The sequence below is a fragment of the Osmerus mordax genome, chromosome 28, assembly GCF_038355195.1.
Source record: "Osmerus mordax isolate fOsmMor3 chromosome 28, fOsmMor3.pri, whole genome shotgun sequence".
Taxonomy (NCBI): Eukaryota; Metazoa; Chordata; class Actinopteri; order Osmeriformes; family Osmeridae; genus Osmerus; species Osmerus mordax.
The window spans coordinates 783,676-804,174 of record NC_090077.1 but is presented as its reverse complement, the minus strand read 5'-3'; the positions used below and the strand labels follow the sequence as shown (position 1 = coordinate 804,174).

The window sequence follows — 20,499 nt, the reverse complement described above, 5'->3', positions numbered from 1 at the left end:
GACATCAGTTAAGACGACTCTCCAGCTGCTTCGAACCCAAATAAAAGAGTTTGAACCTGTGACATCTTGATCTGTCATCTCATGCTCTAACATACTGAGCTAAACCTAACTGAGTTGTGATTTGTGAAACACACCTGACAACCGTTTGCACTGATTGGCATTAAGATCACATGACCCCGACCACCTATCCAGATAAATTAGATCTAATGCAACAATCCCTAGTGTAGAAACAGTTAGCAGATCCAGCTCTAACATTGAGTCTATGGGGAACCCTTCAACCTCTTGTTTACAAGACAGCCTCTCTCTGAGCCATAAACTTGATTTTAATATATTCTCATATGTGAGATAAGCCTTCTTATAAAAAAAATATATTTCATACTTAAAAACATATGCCCGTAATCTACACCGGCTATACAAGCCTAAAACCATGGACCTACACCTGGATAGCACTGAGTATAGCTAATATAACAAATAAAGACCCAAAGAGAATTTCCATATTTGAATCAAAATAGGACAGATAAGAAATCAAGGTGTAATTGCTCCATCTTGTTCCTCCAAGAGGTGGTTTCTGTTGGGGAACAAAATGAAATGCATGTCAATGTTTGCTATGAAGTATATGAATCCATATTGTATGTATGCATATCTAATTATAATCATAACACTGATTTATTCTTTAGTCTGAGTATGAGTAGATAATGGGTGATAATAGCAGATAAATACTGTTCAGCCAAACTAATGTCCCCTCCAATGACTCCCATCTAAACCAACAACTTTCAGAACTGCAATGAGAACTTGTAATGCTCACATGACACTACTGGCTCCTAAAAACCCGTTCCATAGGGCTGCGCTTTACCATCGCCATCTGGTGTTTTACTGTGGGAACTGCACCTGTAATTCTCACTTTAAGACACTAGATGGCGGTATTGAAGCTCAGCCCAATGGCGCTGTCTAAATAGTGCCCCTTAAAAACCCGTTCCATAGGGCTGCGCTTTACCATCGCCATCTGGTGTTTTACTGTGGGAACTGCACCTGTAATTCTCACTTTAAGACACTAGATGGCGGTATTGAAGCGCAGCCCAATGGCGCTGTCGAAATAGTGCCCCTTAAAAACCCGTTCCATAGGGCTGCGCTTTACTACCGCCATCTGTTGGTTTACTGTGGGAACTGCACTTGTAATGCTCACATTAAACCATTAGATGGCGATATTGAAGGGCAACCCAATTGTGGCATTTGAATAGTACCCCTTTAAAAACTGCTTCCATAGCGCTGTAATTATTAGCTTCATTGGTAACATTAATCTGCAATTAATAAAAGTATGAATTAGTCAATCATAGCTAAAAATATAATGTTATGTAAATATATATGTCTATTGTATAATTCACGTTTTGTTCATACCAACCAAGTTAACAAGGTTGGGATGTGTGATGTGGAGCTCCCCTGCAGATGGTTTGGTCCATTTTAATTCAACACCTGGACTCTATAAAGGGAGCTCATTTTGTGTATGTGATGGGTACTTAGTGCTGAATGAATGCCTGAAACAGTGGTCTTTTCTTGATTATGGGCACAAATACATTTACATTTGAATTGCTGAACACGTCTTTTAAAATAAAAAATATGATGTCACTGATTTGCTTCCATACACCATACATTTGTACGGTACCTGAATTTTTTACATTATGGGATGTCACGGCCCAAACACCCTCTGACGGGCAGGAAACACATCAAAGCTTTCGAGTTATTGTTTTGGTTTTTTTGGCAGATCTATTGTCAAGTGCAAGAGAAATCATTGATTTGTGTGTCATTATCAATCCATCAGTTTAAAACACCGGTGCTACTACTGAATGCAACATACTGTACCTCCTAAATATGTTCTGCAAACCTATTCAGTTTGTAGCAACTACACTCCGCAGAACCCACCTACACCAGGGGGGATAATCTTCCAGGAGGACACTAAAGAAGCTCCAGAAGGTTCCACCCCTGAAGAGAAAAAGGAAACCATATCCTGTTGCAGCTGCTCTACGGAACCAGGTCTTTCCTGAATAGATGTAATCGTTATTGGACTAATCTGCACAGTAAAAGGTGAAACAGACACCATTGGTGACTAAGAGTAGGGTTGTGATCTGATTCTGAACCCATGTCTCTAAAAAGGGACGTCACGATCCTGGCTGTGACGCAGGTCATTTTATAGTCGTCTTTGGAAACCTAAACAGCTCTGACATGTTTCGCTGGATATACATCCTCCTGGCGTCCCCCTGCATTGTCAATAGGTAAACACTACCCAATCACAGACAAAGTGAATACGCACACACTCGACTGAGCCACGTGACTATAGGATGGAGCCGTCAATTGACACAATATGTAAACACTGATATTGTGTGACAAGGTAGATTAGATATTGTGCAACAGAGAATCCTAGAATGGAAGTCTCTCTGACCCTTTCTTTATGGGTAGCGATTAGATTCACTCCATGATTGGCTGAATGGAGCAGGTGAGTTCTCACATCGTTGGCCCGCATGGGGGTAAACAGCCCAGGTGATGTACACTCACAAACAAACACTACGTCTTTGCCTGACATAGCATAAAAGGTCACTTCTCATCAATGATGTGTTACGGTTTTCGGCACCATCGTTATAGTCAATCGACAGTTTTTAAACAATATTCACTGTTTCACGGCTGTGTGTGTGAGTGTGTGTGTACATGTGTGTGTACTCACCGACGACAGTGAGCAGCATGTTGTCCAGCAGCAGAGCTACACACACCACCACCAGCACCAGCCTGGGGGATCCTCGGCTGGGGGAATGTGGATTGGGTTTGTTTAGGTGTGCTTCTTTGCTCAATCGCAAAATAACAATGTTCATGTTTGTATGTTGTATTGTAAATATGTATGTCTATTGTATAATTCATGTTTTGTTCACACAAAACAAGTTAACAAGGTTGGGATGTGTGATGTGGAGCTCCCCTGCAGATGGTTTGGTCCATTTTAATTAAACACCTGGACTCTATAAACTGCACTCATTTTGTGTATATGATCGGTATTTAGTGCCGAATGAATGCCCAAAGTGAATGCCTTTTCTTGATTATGGGCACAAATAAATTTATATTTGAATTGCTGAACACAATTTATTGCATTAAAAAGTAACATGTTTTGAACTGTGAGAACTAAATGTAAATGCACATAAAGTAGATAGTTTAGCTTTCAGTGATTTTCAAATAGTTTCAAAATATTACATTCAGTCTGAAGTTTATTAAATGTTTATTCAAATAAAGTTGGAAGTATCTTCCGAACTTCCCGGAATTCTGCTGTGTCATTGTAGTAAATGATTTACTCGTGCAATCGCACACCACATACGTACTTTGAAGAAGTTCAAACCAGTTTGTATTTACAGTACGTTCACAAAGCGATAGTGATTAGAATGAGGGTAAAGATCTTATCAGCCAAATACATGGTTATGTATTGACTATACAGTCATTTGTTGGCAAGACAAGTTAATATAACTGAGGGAATACACTGTATTTTGAAAGTACTGTACTCACACACAAGCAAGGAGAGAAGCTGGACATCAGTCTGTTTTTTAAAGAGGCTTCAAAGAACGGTATACACATGTACACGCACAGCAAAAAGCCTGTCTCTATGAACCTGATACTGAAGACACAGTCAGACTTGGGCCTTGGAGACAAACACAAGATGACACACACCAACAAGGAAAAATGAGGCAAGAAAGATGAGATTTGGTTTCGCTAACAGAAACTGTTTACAATTCATCTAGGCTTACTTCCGATAGTCTCTTAGCGCAAAATATAACTACCATCAGAATGCCGCCACAGTTGGAAGATTGATAAAAACGGTTGAATGAGAATTTCTGGGCACAACATGGATCTCTTAGGAGTCATACCATTAGCAGTTAGGACCATTTGTCCATTCCTCGATCTGCAGACAGATTGCTCTACTGCTGAGTTGTATCGTCACCCCTAACACGTGTATTGGTGTATTTTCGCACGCACCTTCACCAAGTCTGCAACGTTCCTGCCTTTACATGCCTTTGGTCTGTGAGAGAAGCATAGTCATGCTATAACACATTTTTATACTGTATATTTTGTATACATTTCCTTTATTTCACAGAAAGGAAAATATGTACCTCAACACAACTCAATTCTTCAGAAAATCGAATCTAAAAAGACAATATATATATATATATATATGACTGCCTCTATCAAAATACACTTAGACTGTGAATATGTGTTCTTGTTTTGACTTGAATCCCAAGTATTTACAGATGTTATAAAGATATCCAGTGCTCCACCTTACTCTCTCTCCCCTCTGACTTTTACAACAGACAAAACACATTTGTGCACTACCTGGTCAATCATATGAACACATCCCACTCTCACTCACTCACACACACACACACACACACCTCAGATCACCTGAGACACTGGACTTAGTCCCCTTCTCTATTAGTGCTTATCTCTAACAGACCTTCAGAGGACACATGGTGCAGAAGATTCCACAAAGTTATAACCTCATCAAACTCTGCCTACGAATCCACAAATAATGATTGGTCAGGGAATGGGTGAGACAATGCAACCTGTACTGTCCAGAAGGGCCAATCAAATTGGAGTTGATTACATCATACTAAGACAAAACTAAGGTCTGCATAATCAGATCCACAATATCCCGAACTTCCTGCTGTGCATCCAATCTACCTAGCGACAACATTAATAAGCTCTACTCCTGGGAGCCGTTACACTAGGGTCATGGCCAACAGGGCTACAGATAACAGGGGGAGATCTGTATTGAGACTTGTACAAACATTAGCATAGCAGATAATGATCATGGCAATGGACTTCAACTTGTCTTTCAAAAAACACAACTTAGCTATAAATAAAAAGAAATAAAAAATATATATTTCAGCTCTGATCTGGAACAGACAGATCCCTCTGAATGCTCTCTGGATGAGGAGCAGCATGTGTACAGAAACTGTCCGTCAACACAGCTCCTGCTTGGTCGTGATCCACTTCAACCTCCTCTACCCTCCCCCTGTATGGTTTAACTCCCTCTAACCATCCATTCCCTCCCTCCGCTCCGAGACCAGATAACTCAATCAGTAACATATCCGCCTTTGCCAAGGTTGCAGCTGATAGACAGACACAGCTCTGTGGAGAGGAGAGGGTAAGGGAGAGGAGAGGGAGGGGAGAAGGGAGGGTGGGGAGGGAAGAAGGGAGGGTCAGGGAGAGGAGAAGGGAGGGTGGGGGAGAAGGGAGGGTGGGGGAGAGGAGAGGGAAGAAGGGAGGGTCGGGGAGAGGAGAAGGGAGGGGAGAGGAGAGGAGAAGGGAGGGGAGAGGAGAAGGGAGGGGCAAACTGGAGCTTTGATGTAGTTGCAGGTGGACCTGTACATACAGAACCTCGTCACGAACTTCCACGTGATCCCAGTCAGCACGTGTGAGGCCACATACAGATCCAACACACAATATTTAAAAATAAACTGTTCTTAACAATGCTTAACAATAAAATAAAAAGAAAACTGTAAATACATATAGAAGCAGTTTGTAAGCGTGCTGGATTGACAGCAGCTCTCAGAGAGATGGGTGGAAGAGGGCTTGACTGGCAAACAGGGAAGGTGTGCCAATCATCAGTGACCGTTCATGATGGTGGAACCTGTTGACTTAGACGTGCTGGCACTGGACGTGAAGAAGTTATCCTCCTTCAGCTTGATGTGTTCCGGTACCTCAAGCCTGGCCTTGGCTTCCTCGATGTCGTTGGTGATCGCCGATATCAGGGCCTCTGCCAGGGAATAGATGGACAGAGATGATGTGCGTTTGTTAAAATCTGAATGTTAATGTTGTGAGTGAGTGAGTGAGTGAGTGAGTGGGTGACAGAGTTAGTGAACGAGTGGTGAACGAATGAGCGAGTCAGAGAGCAATTGACTTGAGTGAACGTGTGACAGTGCGAATGTGAGTCGGGCATCGTTAGCTTCTCTTACCAAGTGAGTCAAAACTCCTCTCAGGACGGATGTAGCCCACCATCACCACACTGAGGATCTGGCCGTAGAAATCCTCCTTAAACGTGTGGATCACATGAGTCTCCTGAAACACACACAAACACAAGGAGGGTCAAGACATCGAGCATGAACAGCTACCACTGCAACAATCTTACTGATCTGCTTAAGCTACACGTCGCAATCTAGGACACCCGGGTCCACTGGTCAGTTACTTCTGAGTGTCCCAAGGTCTAGGTAGAAGCACAGGGGTGATGATGGTGCTTTTCAGTAGCAGCCCCCAAACTGTGCAACAAGTTGCCTCTAGATGTTAGACTGGCTAGATTGTGTTGTTTTATTGCTTTTGCTACTTGACTGTACAACATTTTGGGTCGACAGTTGTTGTTTTTAAATGTACTTCATAAATCGGCAGCAACACAAATCATCATTGCGTTCGATATGTATTGGACGAGCATGCATGACACGGGCATTCAGTTGTGACATCGTAATCACGCCATCTGTGTTCCTGACCATGGACTTCTTGGTGTTCTTGTAGTAGGGGTTCCAGCCGATGCTCATCACCATCTTGTGTATGTCTCCACTGCCCACGCAAGCCCAGCCATAGTAGATACCTGTGCTGATGTCAGCAGGTAGGTGGTCCACCACGGAGTCTGGGAAGTTAGCTGGCGGGACGAGATGGAGGGAGAATCAAGCGAGACACAAGTTAGGCATCAGTCAGGTCAATCCACTGCTTAGGCCTGCTATTCTCCCTCTAACAGGGTCTCCTGTTTCTAGAGAGCTAGACCAATATTCCTGTAGGTTTTTCGCCCCAATCCCAGTTGTAACAAACCTGATTCAACACATCAACAGGCTGATTGTTAGAACCGGGTTGGCTAGATTATAGTGATGGAACTATGTAGAAAGTATTTTTCCTCGATCAGGATTGGAGACCCTTATTTTCCGTCCTCGCTACACGACGCAGTTTTAGGTGCGTCATCATTACCCACAGTGCAACACGTAGCTAGGTTACAATCATAATAGTTATTACTTTTCATGTGAAACAGAAAAGACAGCCTACTTATGTTAGACTAAACAACAGCGGTGGTATGTAAGGACAAAAGAGCCAGTGACGGGGATGAGGCTAAGAGCAAAGTAACCCTGGTCTCGAGATTTCACGGATTGTGTTTGTTGTCACCCTGAGGCTGAGGCAAAGGTCACCAAAAGTACAAGCACAATCCGATCTGTGTTAATACGTTTGTACATTTATACGTACGATAGCGGAGTCACATTTTCAGGAACTTGCTAGAACGTTAGCTGCGGAAACTGGTGCCTAGCTAGTGAACCGTGAGACAAATCATACCAATGTTCGCTTTAAGATAAGTTTACGCACATAAAGCAATGTGCGTAGCCTAGAAAGCAGTATCTTTACGTTGAACGTTTACCGTTTCAGTACTGCTAAACGTCATGAGCAATGCCCATTGAGTAAGACCTAACCTTAGGAATATATAAGGACGCCAGCACAGACAAACTGATTGGAGTAACTGTTAGCATGCTAGCTTCCTTACCCGTTGGAATCCCCAATTCTTTACTCCCTCTTCCGAATCCTCGAATAACCTCTCCTCGGCAGAAGTATGGAAGGCCCTTCATTTCGCCTTCTTCCAAAGCTACCGTAGTCGGATAGATCAAATTCAGCTCACAGCTTGTCAAAATAAGGCGATACAAAAAGCCAAGTGACCTCGAATGACCATAAACTGGGTTGGCTACTCGTTAGCCGGTAGCTAGCTAGCTAGCCTTAAATACAAGGGCAGGTGGACGTTTAGCTAGCTACTGCCTAACTAACAAGATTTACCGTGACGCACCAGATACTACAAACTAACTAGTAATCAGCAGATATGAGTTAAATGCGTCTTCCAAGAAAATAATAAGTCACATCCGACACATCAGTTTCACGGATGAACTAAAACTCAAACAAATAATGACTTATCTCTAGCCCTATAGGTTTGACAGTGAGAGCTATGTTACTGGAAGTGTGTGTGTGTTAGATTCAGGGGGCGGAACTACTACCCACCCATAGAACTACAGCGCAATTATTCAACTCGTGATCACCGCACGTTCAGTCGTGTTGATCGTTGACGCCCTCACGCGGCATAGACAGTTAGATCACATAGATCTCACCAAGGGGACACTTCCCTAGTCACAAGTAGCAGAGGGTGCATTGCATTTACATCAAATGGAAAACAAGGCCTGCCATGAAATGCTCTAAACAAAATACATTTCTTTTGGTAATCATAGCTGGGCTATATTTCCTCAGAATGCGATGTCGTGGAGCAAGAATGTTGGTTGGCGTTGCTATATGCTTTGAATGACGAGTTTTCATAACAAGTCGCAAGTAATTTCATTTTATCCTCAAAATTAGCTAAAATTGTTTTAGATACTTGTGCCTATTTCTTTGTTACTGGTAAATATTCGAATTGTTAATAGTCTCCATTTCGGGTTTTCTAGTAACTAATAATTTTACTATTAACTATAATACTACACCACCATGGCAGTTTACTATGAGAACTGCACTTGTAGGCCTAATGCTCACATTAAACCACAATAAAAGCGGTATGAAGCGCCTACGCCTTAATAAACTACTTCTGTAATATATCAGAGCTAAACGATAGTGAACCAAATAAAATAATCATAGGCCTACAAGTTGTGGAAGAGGACATTATAGGCTTCATGCATTAGGCTAGTGGACTAACCTTTGAAATCCTAAAAGACAAGTGGGAATGTTTTTTTGAATAGCCTACTTAGTAAATCGAATTTAAAAATATTTGAAAAAATCACATAAATCAAATCTTCAAATTATTTTGGTTGCAGATATCATACATAGTCTAGTGACATCATGTTAAATCATAAATTTGCATGTACAAAAAAAGGAAAACAGATTTTTAACTAAATAGCTGTAGGACTACGGTATGACCGGAGATATGATCTAAAAGGGTTAAAAAGAAAGGTCAGCTCTACTGTGCCAAACCGCTTAGCCCAGAAGTGTCTGTCCGGAACTGTTTCTCAAAGGGTGTGGCCAGGTGTCTCCATCCTTCAGCACCACTGGATGATGTGAGTCACCACAAGTTGGCGCTAAAAGTCAGTGTATAAAATATATATGGAGCCCCATAGATCAGCAACTATGAGTTTGCGACCTTTCGGTTCATTTGATTATGTCTTAAATGAGTCATAGCATATGTAACTCTTAACTCTGACGCAGACGCAAACTAGCAGACGGTCAGAGTTAAGACCTAATAAAGTCGTGGGCGGGTGTACAGTAGTACACTGCATTTACACAGCAGCAGTTACTTTTGTCGGCTTGTTCGTAGGATTAAACTGAGGTGAACGCGTCACTCTCTAACCTATTCCTCTCAATTGGCACATTCACTGAGCGCCCGGAACTTTGACGAGAGATTCCGTTTTCTATTCGTTGGACATAACGAACCTTTGACTCCTTCTTCAAACCGACAAAAGTAACTGCGATTTGCAATATTTCTTACTTGTGACATATTGGCATGTTGTGGTTAAATTGTTGATGTTTGATTGTATTTTACAAATGAGTTAACTTAACCCTTGTTAAGTCAGTTGCCCTTGCTCGTCCATTGTTACCAGAAAGGCCTACCTGTCCATCTCTCCCACTCTCTCTCTCTCCTCCCTTCACACGCGCTCTACACAGCCATTGTGTTGCTTGCCCTCATTTCCATACAGCCACTGTACTACTCTGACTAACCCATAACTTATCTGGTATTTGTTCATTATAATTACATTCTCCTAAATAAATCATTGTGTATAATATTCGCGTATCACTCACGTTATCTGATCTGCTCTACTTTCATAGAAATTCACTACTTAAGATTAGACTGATTATTACGAAGGCTATTATTCAATATTATTCAATAAGGTTTCCTCTGTCCCTTTAACAATAAGAGGTGGTGCCCCTAAGAACTACATACTTTATTATAAATTAAGTATTGCTAATCTTAAACGAGCAAACCCCGCTACATTGTATTGGGTAAAATTGGGTAAACACAATGATGGTTCATTATGAACCTTTGGGTCATGTGACACGAAGGCAGCACAAGGGTTAACATTCTCCTCACCTGGTTTCCACCTGTAACACCAAGTTTCTCTCTCTTCTCCTACAGATCCAGAAAGTACAGACACAGTCACTTGCTCCAGTGCAGAGCAGCTGTCGTCTGCAGATGTGATTCTGTCCGAGCACAGCTGCACCATTCACCAATCGACACCCTGCATGGTCACCTAGCAACTAGGCATCTCCAACGACGCCCAGTAAAACCTCCTCTGTGTACGTGACTGTGTAGTTGCTACAGATCCCTGAACTAAACCGACTAATACATACATAAATAAACAAGAAGCACAGGAGGCAGCGGTGAGACTCTGAAGGGTTTCTGTTGGGATGGCTCGGCTCCTCTCCCCACTAAGATGCTGTTGGCTCATGCTTCCTGTGACGCTGGTCTCCCTGGCCGCGTGGATGCTGCTCACAGGTCCCAACGAGCTCACCTCTCACCTCAGGCACCAGGATACCTGGTGGGACTACACTGATGCCAACCTCAGCTCCAAGGGCACTTTAAACTGCGACGCCGTCCTGAGAGGAGAGCCGGAGGCCGTGGAGCAGGCGAAACTCCTCAGCTTGGAGCAACTGTTCCGGAAACGCAACCGCCTCTCAGACGACCACTTCTTAAACGTCAGCAAGGACTGCGACACCTTCCTGTCCTCCAGGAAGTACCTGCCTTTTCCCTTGAGCCGCGAGGAGGCGGAGTTTCCTATTGCCTTCTCGCTGGTTGTCCACCACAAGGTGCACAACTTTGAGAGGCTCCTGAGGTCCATTTACGCCCCTCAGAACTTCTACTGCGTCCACGTCGACACCAAGGCGCCAGCCTCCGTTTTGGACGCCGTCACCTCCATCACTTCCTGTTTCCAGAACGTCTTCCTGTGTAGCCGGCCAGTGGAGGTGGTCTACGCAGGCTGGTCGCGCGTCCAGGCCGACATCAACTGCATGCGTGACCTCTACAACATCAGCGCCTCGTGGAAGTACTTCGTCAACCTGTGTGGTCAGGACTTCCCCATCAAGACCAACCTGGAGATGGTGCGTAGCCTGAAGGCGCTGAAGGGCCGGAACAGCATGGAGTCCGAGAACATGCCGAGCAAGGAGGGGCGCTGGAAAAAGGTCCACGCGGTGGTGAACGGGCAGGTGCAGAGGACGGAAGAGGACAAGTCGCCCCCTCCCTTCAACCTGCCCATCAAATCGGGGGGGGCCTACATGGTGGTGACGAGGGGCTTTGTAGAGCACGTTCTGACAGACAGCAGGGTCCTGGAGCTGCTGAAATGGGCTGAGGACACCTACAGCCCGGATGAGTTCCTGTGGGCGACCATCCAGAGGATGCCCAGGGTGCCTGGCAGCCTGAGGCCCAGCGCCAAGTACGACACCTCCGACATGCAGGCCATTGCTAAGCTGGTGAAGTGGCAGTGGCATGAGGGTGCGGAGGAGGCCAAGGAAGCCGTGTACCCGCCCTGCCAGGGACGCCACGTCAGGTCCGTGTGCGTGTACGGGGCAGGGGACCTCTGGTGGATGTTGCAGCAGCATCACTTGTTTGCCAACAAGTTTGACGTGGACGAAGATCTTGTGGCTGTCCACTGTCTGGAGAAGCACCTTCGAAACAAGGCCCTGACATTCACAAGAGTTCGGGGTTCGACAGCTCGGCAAAGCGGACAAAGTTAAAGGTTGAGAAGGAACAAAAAAACGCTTAAAAGACAATGGGGTTAGAATTTCTTGCCTGCACTGTTCTATCTAATTTTCTAGGGTGGAGCAAATAAGTAACCTATTTGGTGAGCACTATCAGGGGCACCTGCAGGAATTTTGGTCCCCACGAAAAAAGAAACAATTATATTAAATTATTATTTTACCTCCTATTAAATTAGTTTTGGTGGTTTAATTATTGCATATACTCAGGAATTATGTATTTGTTTTGGTTGGGTTGGATATTTAAGGAAGAGACACCACACCGTTCATAGTTCTGATGGTATTTACTGAACATCTTGATTATTTTACTGTGAATTAATGCACAAATAAATGATTAATTACATGTAAAGTTACTGGCTCTTCTCTTTCACAGCTCTTAGTTTGATATGGCTAACTGATGAACACATATTTTACCTTTAATGTCATATAGCCTTCGAATCATCTTAATGTGAGGCACTGTGGGCTTCCAGTAACTTCTATATGTATACACACACACACAGACGCACGCACGCACACCCAGACACACACACACAGGCATACTGACAGACGCAAAGGATGTCAGAAACAACTACAAGGGAAGCCGTTTTTTACTGAGACAAATGGCTCTTTCACAGTTGAAAGAATATAAATGCTTGTTCCCTTAAATAAACTTGACAGTACACTCACTTCCACACACATATGTAGCAATGTACTGAATGAAGCTTGGCAGTAATCTAGGAATGTGTCTAACTTGATGTTATGATAGAGCAGTATTAAAAGGAAATACAAAATAAGCCCAGAGCTTACTGCAATTATACCACGAGGCTCTTTAAATCATGCTTGTTAGATTTCCAACCAATACTTCCAAATCAAACAGAGAGAAAGAGCTTTACATTATCTTTGAGGAGATGAGCACAGCATGTTAGGAGACAGTGAATTCAGAAACTTCTATAATTCGCTCTGGCAGTCAGGCAGAGGCATATCCTCCCACCTATGACATTGCCCCTTCTCAAGAGCCCATCACAACACCCATCGAAGCCACGATCAGCCAGCGGGTCTGGGTGTGTGCTGGCAGGAAACTTCTGGATAATCTACAGCAGTCAGTAGAGTAAGACGTCATCACCGTCAAACGTTTGTTCTTTTGTCCGCTCTGAGGAAAAGAAAGTGAAAGTGAGACGAGAGAGAGATGAGTTATTTAAATGTGTGACACAGGAGCCTCTGTTTCGCATGTGTTACTGAACGCAAAACAAATCTAATTCAAATAACTTAGTTTGAATATGAGGATATTCTATGTGGATCGCACTTCAATCTTAAACACACACACACACAAGCAAATACATAAACACACACACACACACACAGTCATGTACGCTTACTCTTACTTAGATTTTGAGTCTTGTAATTCTTCATCCAGTCTGGATGGGGAGCAGAGATCAAAGGTGAAAGGTCAAGGGTTAGTGGGGGTGGGGGACTAGAGCAAGACTGGGAGGCATGTGTGCGGTCAGTACAGGTACATTAGTATCAACAATGTGATGGTCAGCACATGTACATTAGTATCAACAATGTGATGGTCAGCACAGGTACATTAGTATCAACAATGTGATGGTCAGCACAGGTACATTAGTATCAACAATGTGATGGTCAGCACAGGTACATTAGTATCAACAGAATAATGGTCAGCAGGGCTAGATCAATAAACAAAGGGAGAAAAGGAGGTGTGTGGGAGGGTTAGGGTTAAAAAGTCAAAGATGTTGGGAATGAGTCCCACAGCAGCCAATCAGGACAAGGAGGGTAAAAATCAACCAATCGAAGCCTAGGGAACATCACACGTCACCTCAGAAGGTATGTTAGGGTGGACCAATCAGCACCAACCCTGGGGTGTGTTAGTGGGAGGGGCAAGTGTGGGAGCAGTCGGACTTAGTAGGAGGGTGGTGGGGGGTTTATAGGTTCAACTGACTGACCAACCGTAAACAAGCTGTAGATGAGCGTATACCACTCTCCTCTTCATACCTTGGTGGAGCGGGGCAGATAAAGAAGGGGGTGGGTGGGGGCAGAGTTAGGGATAGGGTGCAACACAACCACCATCCCCCTTCCCACCCCTAAGCCTCATCCTGACTCGAGGCCTGTCCCATAAAACAAGTTTGCCAAATGAGACAGGCTTATCTGGTTATTATGACTCAGACAGAATAATCTGAAAGGAAGTTAACTTGCTAAATTCTTGACATGGAATTCTGCATGCATATACGTAGGTTTGTGACCTGTGTCCCTATCAACGCTTGTAAAAATGTTGATAGGGACACAGATACTGCATTATTTTTAAAAACCGTTCCCTGGGTCAATGGTCGTCAGCACAGACAAAAGACAACGTTTGTTTGGGCACCAGGTGTGGTTTTACTGGGGCTGGGTCTCAGTGGTTAAATCATTTACACTGCAGATCAACAGGTTGCAGGGTTCAATCACTCCTCCATATTAGGATGAAGACGTCTGCTAAATGAATCCATCATTTGGACTACAGTTCCCTCAAAAGGGGATTTAAACTGATCTTTGGAAGGAAACCTAAGGTTTGTGGGGGCATGCGAGGGGTGATGATGTCACTCACCTGATGATGCTGGGGGGGATGTAGACGTAGTCCATGGGGATCATCTCCCTCAGCTCCGATAGGCTGCTCACATACTTGATCTTACTGCTGAACTTTGAACTGCAGAAGGGACAGGAATTGGGGGGGGGGGGGGAGTGGAGAGAAGTGAGGGATTGAGAGAGAGGGAGAGAGAGAGACAGAGAGACAATGCATCATTTGTCAAGAATGTAACAGTGTTTTGACAGAAAGTCAAAAGTAGATTTGCAGGAAGTACTTGACTAAAAACATGCATCAACAAAGATGCTTGATGAAAGATCTTACGCAACCCTACTTTCAAGTCAAATGATACAAAAACAGGACTATAATTCCATATATCAGTGCGCTGTGGAGGAGGGAGAGAGGGGGGAAACCGAGGAAGCCAAGATGAAACAGGAAGTGCCCACCTGATAAAGGGTCTGGTGATTCCCAGCACTGTTCTGATGAACCAGGAAGGATGGACAATGATGAAGGACTTGAGATTCTTCCTCAGCCTTGAGAGAGAGAGAGAGAGACAGAGAGAGAGAGAGAGAGAGAGAGAGAGAGAGAGAGAGAGAGAGAGAGAGAGAGAGAGAGAGAGAGAAACGTGTGGGTGTTAAGTGTTTGTTGGGTGACGAGAGTATCGAGTGTTTCACATTTACCTCCTATTGATCATATGGTAGCATTTCTTCATCCATCCCAGGCCCGGCATCTTCCTGTGAGGCGTGGCCCCATTCAGGTACACAATCATGTAGTCCTCCGCCACCATCAGCTCCAGGGTGCTAATGACATACCTGAGCACCCACATTAACAGACACACATACTTCAGGATTATCAAACCTTTTGAGATGGAAAGATAACTGTAAATGTAGCATATGTAGTTACTCACAGGAACAGGTTCTCCATGACATAGTGGTAGTCATTACAGTCGCTGTCAGGTAGAAAACATGCCGCAAACACGATAATTGCGTTTTGGTTTCCGTAGTAACCTATGAAGAGAAAGGGAAGTATGTATTTATACTCAAAATATGTACTGTTTATACGTACACAGTATACGTGTGTGATTGTAATAATAATGGATTTTATTTGTAGAGCACACTTTAAAATACAAAGAGGTCTCAAGGTGCTTAACATGATATAGACACAACAACAATAGTACAAAGTAATAGAAGTGGTTTGAGATTGTGAGCAGGTGTGTGTGTGCATTTGTGTGTGTGAGAGCATGTGTGTGTGTACGTGTGTGCATGTATATGTGTGTGTACATGTGTGTGTGTGTACATGTGTGTGTGTACATGTGTGTGTGTACCCCCATGTGAGATGACTCTCTGGTAGGGTTCGATGCTCTTCATGTTGATGCGGTGCTCCTGGTCGCCCATGACGACCGTCCTCCACAGCCTGCTGTCATGACGCTCCTCTGTCGCACTGTATTCTGGGATGGCGTCCTCCTGCTCACCTTTCCCATCCTGATTGGACAGCTTGGAGTCTCCTGTTTGTGACATCATCAAAGAATGTTAACGGAAAAAATCTGTGATGTGAATTTGAGGAAAATACAAAAAATTTATTTTAGATCATTAAATCCAGGTTTTCGTATAATACAATTAAACTTTGCAGGAGTACAAGTTGTATCTTAAAAATATAATATACTGTAGATTACAGTGGAAAATAACTGTTACTGATATAATCGACTGTAGACTAGAGTGTCTGTCTGATATAATCTACTGTAGACTAGAGTGTCTGTCTGATATAATTTTCTGTAGACTAGAGTGTCTGTCTGATATAATCTACTGTAGACTAGAGTGTCTGTCTGATATAATCTTCTGTAGACTAGTGTCTGTCTGATATAATCTACTGTAGACTAGAGTGTCTGTCTGATATAATCTACTGTAGACTAGAGTGTCTGTCTGATATAATCTATTATATAATATATTGTTTTGTGCACACCTCGAGGACCCTGAGGCGAGCGAGGAAGATTGTGGCCGACTCCTCCCACCCTGGACACTCCCTGTTTCAGTCACTCCCCTCCGGCAGAAGGCTGCGGTCCATCAGGACCAATACCTCACGCCACAAAAACAGTTTCTTCCCTTCCGCTGTTGGCCTCTTCAACAAGGCCAAGGGACCACACTGACTCTAATGACTTCTTGCTTAAAACACACTGCTTTTTGCACTGCATTACAATAATGGTATCTTGTACATTTGTATTTTTTGTAATATTTGTATTTTTGTATTTTTATATTGTAATTTACGGCAACTTATATTTTATTTTATTGTATATTTAATTCTATTCTAATCCCACTTAGTACTGCTAGTTTATGTACCCTTAGTATAGATAGTCCACATATTTAAATTGTAGGTATATGTTTATTGTATGCACCTTCCTGCCAAAGCAAATTCCTTGTCTGTGCAAACTTTCATGGCGAATAAATCCCATTCTGATTCTGATTCTTATTATTGTTGCTTGTTTTTTTCCACAGGTACACTTGCACGTATAGCGGTTCATTTTGTTTAATTGTAACTTGTTTGACTACATGCTCTTATGGTTCTTCCCTTTGGCACTTACTTTGGTTGTTCACAATGTGTGCTTCATGTTTTGGCTACCCGCAATGTTTTGTGGCTATCTTGTTGTTATTATCAGTGACCTATGCACTTTGTAAATCTCTCTCTTGGAAGTCGCTTTGGATAAAAGCATCTGCTAAATGAATATATGTAAATGTAATGTAAATCTACTGTAGACTAGAGTGTCTGTCTGATATAATGTTCTGTAGACTACAGCGTCTGGCTGTAAACGCATGTCATCATCACCATGCATGTCATGATCACCATGCATGTCATCATCACCATGCATGTCATCATCACCATGCATGTCATCATCACCATGCATGTCATCATCACCGTGCATGTCATCATCACCATGCATGTCATGATCAGGAGTCAGGTGGCTGAGCGGTGAGGGAATTGGGCTGGTAATCCGAAGGTTGCCAGTTCGATTCCCGGTCATGCCAACTGATGTTGTGTCCTTGGGCAAGGCACTTCACCCTACTTGCCTCGGGGGAATGTCCCTGTACTTACTGTAAGTCGCTCTGGATAAGAGCGTCTGCTAAATGACTAAATGTAAATTATCACCATGCATGTCATCATCACCATGCATGTCATCATCACCGTGCATGTCATCATCACCGTGCATGTCATCATCAGCATGCATGTCATCATCACCGTGGCCCTCCAGATCCATCTCGTCAGCTTCATCCGGGGTGTCCAGCTCGTCCAGGTTGATGTCCAGCTCGTCCCCTGTGTCCAGGGCGTCCACGGGCGTGTCCAGGGCATCGTCCGATTGGACGGAGCCTTCGCTGCGGTCCAATGACACGTTCATGGGCGGGGCAGCCAGCTTCTTCCTGTGGGCACTGGACCCCCCTGAGAGCTCTACAGAAGAACGGGTATTTGAGGAAATACGAGACAAAAAATATATTATACGTTAAAGTATTCTTACCAAGTATAAGTACAAACATACTTACGTGTATTATGATTGTCAAAATGTACGTGAATATGCAAAATCATTACATTTAAATACACTAACAATTGTGTTGAAAAAGAAAACAAATGGTCTGTAATGAAAACCCCTCATTTACAACATTTAAATTAAGTTCACTCTTTTTCCACTTGGGAAAATTACCAGGAGTGGACTAGCTAGCAGGGCGTCACCTGGTCTATAGTCATCAATGTCCTGGTCCGGTTCCTGCTTGTCCATGATTGGTCCGTCCTCGGGGTGTGTGGGCCTGGCAGAGTGGACAGCACCGGTCAGACAGTAGTGATCCACCACACACAGTACCAGAGCAGCCAGGAGCAGCAGCCCAGGCAACAGCACGCACAGTAGAGGCCCCAGCAGCAGCAACACCAGCATCTAAAATGCAGCTGCTCGCTAACGCTAAATGCTAAACGTCGGACATGCTAGCGATGGGAGCCGGACGCCATTTTTGTTGTGTTTACAGTTGAACTGGGTGCTGGTTAGGGATGTTTAGCTGGGTATGATTGACTGGAGGAAGAGACACAGAGGCTGGCAGGCTGCACGTGGGTCAGAGACAATGCCAGGCTTTGTCCTACTAGCAGACCAAGCCCCCCCCCAGACCCTTATTTGCATAACGCTCTAATGGAGAACAGGACAAAGAAACTCACACACACAAACACTCTCACACACACACAAACACACACACTCACACACACACAGAACCCCACATGCATGCGCACGCACATGCAACTGCAACCACACACTGTGACACAGCAACGCAACCACTTGCAAATGCACGCAGAAATACACTTCCTCATTCACGGTGTTGGAATTCACTCAAACGTGGAAAGAGGGACAGTAATATTCTGTCTATTCTCTCTCTACTCACCTCATACAGACATGAGATGGTGCTTTTCTGCCTGTCTGCCTGTCTGCCTGCCTGCCTGCCTGTCTGTCTGCCTGTCTGCTGGTCTGTCTGCCTGTCTGCTGGTCTGTCTGCCTGTCTGTCTGTCTGTCTGTCTGTCTGCTGGTCTGTCTGCCTGTCTGCCTGCCTGCTGGTCTGTCTGCCTGCCTGTACTCTTGGTCTCCTCTGCCTACTCCCTCCGTCTGACTGTCTCTCTCTTCTCTGCCAACCCCTCTTCAGCCCCTCTGCTCCCCTGCCCCCCCATCCCCCAACCCCCTACCAGATCCCCCCAGCTCCCCCTTTCTATGTCAGTACCAGTGTGTCAATGCTGTGCCAGGTTCAAGCCATGTGATGAATTGAATCTGAAGATACACAATTGCACCCGCTCTCATGGAACACAACCATGTGTGCACCGCACACGGGCGCACACACACACAGGCGCGCACGCACACGTGAACACACACATTGGAGGAGGGGCCATCTAACCCTGTGGCTCTGAGGAGGTCATTATAATTACAAAGTGGATGACAGGGCAAAATGAATAACCACAATGCAACTGGAAGAAACACAGAAAGAACACCTACATGACCTTCTTAGCGTTCTCGGGTGTCATAGTTGCATTGTGGGAAGAGAATTGTTTCTGTTGTTTCTGTGGTTTCGAATAACTAATTATTCTGGTAACTTAAGCCCATAATCATGCTTTTAAAAGGTTTAAATAAGCCTAAATACATAACTGGCTACTTAGCAACCAGTATAGCTAGGTTTCCCGATAGTATAGACAGTTTCCCGATAGTGCGCGTAGCTATCTCAGGAATTTAAGGTTGGCACACACACACGCGCACACACGCGCACACACACACCTTGTGTTAGTCAGAGGGGAGATCTCCCCAGCCTTTGTGGGGTAACAGCTGTAATGAGCTAGGTAATGCATATTTAATGAGGCGTAAACAGATTTCCAAATACATACACATAGGACTGAGAGCACAGACTGGCGCAACACTCTCACACACACACATTGTTGAGGAAGGAGAGCGTTGCGAGAGTCCTCGTGGACTCCATATTTTTAATGCCTCAGATCACCACAATCTGCATCACCATGTAACCTCGCACAAAAGCTCGAAACACACCTAACTGCAGTCTGGTCTGCTCACTCACAGCAATGATCCCAAGACCCACAAACTGAGGATGCCCATGGACAGACGCACTGAAAGGAGTGGCACACCACACACACACTCACACTCTCACACTCTCACACTCTCACACTCTCACTCTCTCACTCTCTCACTCTCTCACTCTCTCACACTCTCACACTCTCACACTCTCACACTCTCACACTCTCACACACAGTGCACTGAAAGGAGTGGAAACAGCAGCACACACTCACGTCCAGTAAACAAACAGAGGGTGAAGTACGTCGCAGTAAACATACAACGTACCTCTCGTAGGTTGATTGAGTCTCTGTCGGGCCTTCCACTTCCTGTCCTGTTGACTGTCCTTCCTGTCTCAGTGAAAGCTGCTCTCTCATAGGCTGCCCCATTCCATATTCATCCGGTCCCTGAAGGAACTCATCTCTCATTGGCTGTGAGACACGTCCGTCATAATTATTGGCCTCCCCGTGGATCTCCAGACTCTGCCCCTTACCAACAGGTTGGGGGGGGCGTTGCATAGCCTCCTTCCCCCCTCCCTTTGCCACATTCCAGCTGTCCGGGTCCAAACTAAGCTCCTCCTCTTCCTCCTCCGCCATGAGGTCCCTAG

General features: G+C 44.4%; 2 protein-coding genes across 3 annotated transcripts; one reads left to right on the top strand and one right to left on the bottom strand.

The window, feature by feature from the left end:
• Nucleotides 1-5,257: 5,257 nt before the first annotated feature.
• On the bottom strand, nucleotides 5,258-7,977 carry rfk (riboflavin kinase). Of its 2 annotated transcripts, none has more exons than XM_067231476.1 (4): nucleotides 7,541-7,977; nucleotides 6,507-6,658; nucleotides 5,982-6,084; nucleotides 5,258-5,827 (listed from the first exon to the last, which is right to left on the bottom strand). In XM_067231476.1, exons 1-4 carry the CDS (start codon nucleotides 7,620-7,622, stop codon nucleotides 5,631-5,633), a joined length of 534 nt encoding a protein of 177 aa, XP_067087577.1. In that variant the 5' UTR covers nucleotides 7,623-7,977; the 3' UTR covers nucleotides 5,258-5,630. The 2 variants fall into 2 exon arrangements, with proteins under 2 accessions (XP_067087577.1, XP_067087578.1); XM_067231477.1 differs by having other exon boundaries at nucleotides 5,258-5,782.
• A 2,115-nt stretch (nucleotides 7,978-10,092) lies between these two features.
• Nucleotides 10,093-12,112, top strand: LOC136938201 (beta-1,3-galactosyl-O-glycosyl-glycoprotein beta-1,6-N-acetylglucosaminyltransferase-like). The gene has a single exon (XM_067231481.1). The coding sequence runs from the start codon at nucleotides 10,426-10,428 to the stop codon at nucleotides 11,746-11,748; it is 1,323 nt and encodes a 440-aa protein (XP_067087582.1). The 5' UTR covers nucleotides 10,093-10,425; the 3' UTR covers nucleotides 11,749-12,112.
• Nucleotides 12,113-20,499: the final 8,387 nt, after the last annotated feature.